This window comes from Ctenocephalides felis, unplaced genomic scaffold, assembly GCF_003426905.1.
Source record: "Ctenocephalides felis isolate EL2017-DRISC unplaced genomic scaffold, ASM342690v1 CF-g0.4_SCAFFOLD_02125, whole genome shotgun sequence".
NCBI classification, from domain to species: Eukaryota; Metazoa; Arthropoda; class Insecta; order Siphonaptera; family Pulicidae; genus Ctenocephalides; species Ctenocephalides felis.
Window position 1 is genome coordinate 5,998 of NW_020538279.1, and position 4,256 is coordinate 10,253.

Genomic DNA, 4,256 nt, shown 5'->3' on the forward strand with positions numbered 1-4,256 from the left:
AAACTTCCCCTTATAAATGTGACAAGTGTAATAGAACATTTAGAAGTTGCATTATTTAGAACAGCATATGGTAAATCATAGTCATAAGTGTTGATTGTTCAAAGACTTTATCAGATGCAAGTACATTAGAATACATCTGGAAGTCACACGGTTGCAAGTCATTTTGTATGTACAAAGTGTGATGAGCATTTACTACAAAATATCATCTGGATCAACACATTGTCCTTGTTCCACAAAAAAATAGATGAAATTATAGTTAAAATAGAACCTGAAGAATTTCCAATTGAAAATATTCAACAAGAAATAGAAAAAGAGCCTGAAGCATATTCAGATGATTTAAAACATGTCTTAAGAGATTCATGAATTCTATAGTAAAGATAGAAGAAGAACCCCAACAGGATTAATTCAGAATCTTCCTATAATGTGACAAATGTAATAGACATTTAGAAAGTTGCAATATTTAGAACAGCATATGGTAAGTCATAGTCATAAGTGTCTGATTGTCAAACTTTTCTGATGCAAGGCATTAGAAATACATCTAAATCTCATACAGGGGAAAAACATTCCAAATGTACAAAGTGCAAAAAGCATTTAATAAATATGATTTAATCAAACACATGTGTTCGTGCCAGAGAACAACATTTAAAATTGAATGAATCTCGTAATCGAAAACAAATTATTATGTGATGATACTGCAAAGAGACCTTATAAATGTCAACTATGTGATAAAGCATTCCTAAGATCGAGTCATTTGGATCGTCATATGTTTGTTCATACTGGGGAACGTCCTGAAAAATGTAAAATATGTGGTAAGACATTTACACGGTTGGATAATTTGAATCATCATATGCTCATTCACACTGGAGAACGCCCCCACACATGTAAAATATGCTGTAAGACATTCACACAATCAAGTACCTTGAATGAACATATGCCAACTCACACTGAGGAACGTCCTAAAAAATGTGAAATATGTGGCAAAACATTCAAGCAATCTAGAGACTTGAAAAGACATATGTTCATTCACACTGAGGAACGTCCTTACAAATGTACAATATGTGATAAGGCATTTGCACAATCAAGTGTCTTGAAACGACATATGCTCATTCACATTGGGGAACTTTCTCATATTTGTAAAATATGTGGTAAGGCATTCACACAGTTAAGTAATTTGAATAAACATATGCTCATTCATACAGGGGAGCGCTCTAATAAATGTACAATATGTGATAAGACATTCTCACGATTGGATAGTTTGAAACAACATATGCTCATTCACACTGGGGAACGTCCTAACAAATGTACAATATGTGATAAGACTTTTACACATTCGAGTAGCTTGAAACGACATATGCTCATTCACACTGGGGAACGTCCTAACAAATGTACAATATGTGATAAGACTTTTACACATTCGAGTAGCTTGAAACAACATATGCTCATTCACACTGGGGAGCGTCCTAACAAATGTACAATATGTGATAAGACTTTTAGACAATTGAGTAGCTTGAATAGACATATGCTCGTTCACTCTAGGCAAAATATGTGATAAGACATTCACAGATCCAAGTGTCTTGAATAAGCATATGCAAATTCACATTGGTGACCGTCCACACAAATGTAAGATATGCAAGAAGGCATTCATATATTTATACAGCTTGACAGGACATATGTTGATTCACAGTGGGGTAATTGTAAGTATTCAATAATGGATTTACATAATCAGTAACAGATACATGACTGCTGATAGAAATAATAATAATAATTTTATTGTAATTTTTTGTATCAACAATAGGTTTTATATTTATTTTGTAAACCAAAAGACCAAATTGATTAAACGTCTTTATTTCATAACAGATTTATGTGATCTTTAAATTAAATGTAATTTTGAATATGGTACTTCAAATTGGATTAAGTGGATTAAGTTAAACAACACATAAACAAATATTGATTTTGCAACTTCACTCATCATGTAATTGTGTTTGAAGAACTTCATGTAATTAAAATTAACATACATTCATTGACTGCTTGTATTGTTTTTACTTTTTCGCTGGCGATGTAATCTCATTCTGTGAACAGCTGTGATATCTGTCTTGCCTAAAAAATATTTGCCATTTTAATAACTTCACAGATTTATGAAAACTACAAATAATATAGAAATAATTTCTAATCAATAAACTTACGTTAAGTATACGGCCCAATTGTTAAATTTGCTTTATTATTTTTATTATAATTATTTACGGGGGACATGGTAAAATATTTTTCTGATTCAGGCATTTTTCATTAAATCAAGATTTGTACTACGATGTAACTCTTAAATGTTTATCTATGCCGATTTCTTTGTCGATATCAGTACGCATACAACGTTGATTCCGGTTCGCATACAACGACAGATCTCTATTCACATACACGACGACTAATCACAATCGACCCGTATAGAAATGATCTCATCCTGAGCGAATGACGAACTGTTTCGCCGTAACGGACTTCCGTTGCATTTGTACGGATTTACATTCTAGTCGCGCCTAAAGAAGTTTTACTTAAAAAAGAAACTAAAACCAAAAGGTGGAAAGTTAATGATAATAAAAAACATTTTTGCTGTATTCTTTACAAGTTCTTTACAAAAACTATGTTTAATATTTTGGTTTGCAATTTACAATTCTAGGGTAATACATGTTTAGCTATATGCTATAGCATTAATGCACATTTTATTTTTTTATAACTTTTGAAGCTTATGTTTTTGCCAGAAAATCTGACTTTTGAATTATTTGGCCCTAAATTTGGAAAATATTATTCTAATCAGAATACTTACAATACTTTCTAATAAGAATCACAATACTCTTCTTTTATGTACTCTGTTTTGTTGGTAGCTACTGATTACAGTTGACCTCCACACTTAAATAAAATACATTTTTAGGCCTCGAAATGTATAAAATAAAATGTGTTAAACAGTTTAATTTAATTTATACATATAAGTATGTTTGGAAGAAATCAATTGGAAATAATATTGATTATTGTCAATTGTATTGACATTCAATATTTATAACTCCAAACTTAGACTTTTGCTCCAAAATTTATAACTCTGAGTTAATTCATTAAGAATTTTATTTTGTAAATGTGATATTTTGGTCTTTGGAAGTGTAACTTTTTTATGAAATGTATTTAGATCCATAAAGATTAAATTTTTTTAAAATATGTTGCTTAAGAAATATTTGATGGGCGGCTTGTTGGCTCTCACAGTAGTGTCACTTTAGGAGTTTACTTTAAGTATAAGAAACTATATGAAATTGTTCTTGAAAAAAAATAATTGTTGAAACTTTGTTAATACACATTTTTGCTGTATACACTTTACAAAAACAATATATAATATTTTGATTTGCAATTTATAAAAACAAATTGTTATAGATGTTATAAAATATTTAATATATTTTTTCCCGGAGAAGAAGTTTGTTTCGCCAGAAAATCCGACTTGCTTATTTTATATTTACTCAACATTTCAAGTCATTCAGAGTTACTTGATCCCAATTTGAAAAAAATGTGTGTATGAGCCAAAATTTGACCTTTCGTCGATATTAAGACACTGTGCCACTTACACCTAACGAAAAAATTATAATACATATTTACCGCTTTTAAATTTATCACTTCGATCAATTTGAATTTGAATTTGAATTTTTAAAAAATTAACGTTTATTTCGCATCGGGTACTCCTAACTAACAAAAAGCATCTTCATTGCAATTTGTTGCAAGTTGTGAGTTGTGAGCGAATATTATGAATGAAATAAAAATATAAAAATGATTTTATAGTGTTGGCACTTCGGACAATTATTGCTTGAATATTGTACTATTGTGTGACAATAACGCATTTTATTGTCATCAGCTAATAACGCCATAATTATTGTGTAAATATCAGAGGTTATGTTCAACATGTGTTTTGGAATAAGTGATACAATTAATAACAAAATATTATTGAAGTATTGTGAGTATGCTGAAATATTGTTAAAATATTGTTCATCATTGTCATTTTATTTAATTGTATTGTCATTTGCAGGTTTTTGCTGATTTTCGGATAATTCATGGAAGGTTATGTTTGTGTTGTGGCTTTGTACATTTTTGTAAATTTTTTACAGAAGATGGATTTGACAGAGTACTGTGAGTATGCAGAAGTATTATTTATGTATTGAACTTTGATGTGACTATATTTAATATTATTGACATTTGTTGAGTTTGGCAAATTTTAAACATTCGAGAATATAGCT

At 29.9% G+C, this 4,256-nt stretch overlaps 1 protein-coding gene across 1 annotated transcript; it reads left to right on the forward strand.

The window, feature by feature from the left end:
- Positions 1 to 687: 687 nt before the first annotated feature.
- On the forward strand, positions 688 to 1,822 carry LOC113380415 (zinc finger protein 92-like; the record flags this gene model as incomplete). Its single annotated transcript, XM_026619670.1, is given in 1 exon segment — positions 688 to 1,822. A coding segment is annotated over 1 exon segment (786 nt). The 3' UTR covers positions 1,550 to 1,822.
- Between the last annotated feature and the right edge of the window lie 2,434 nt (positions 1,823 to 4,256).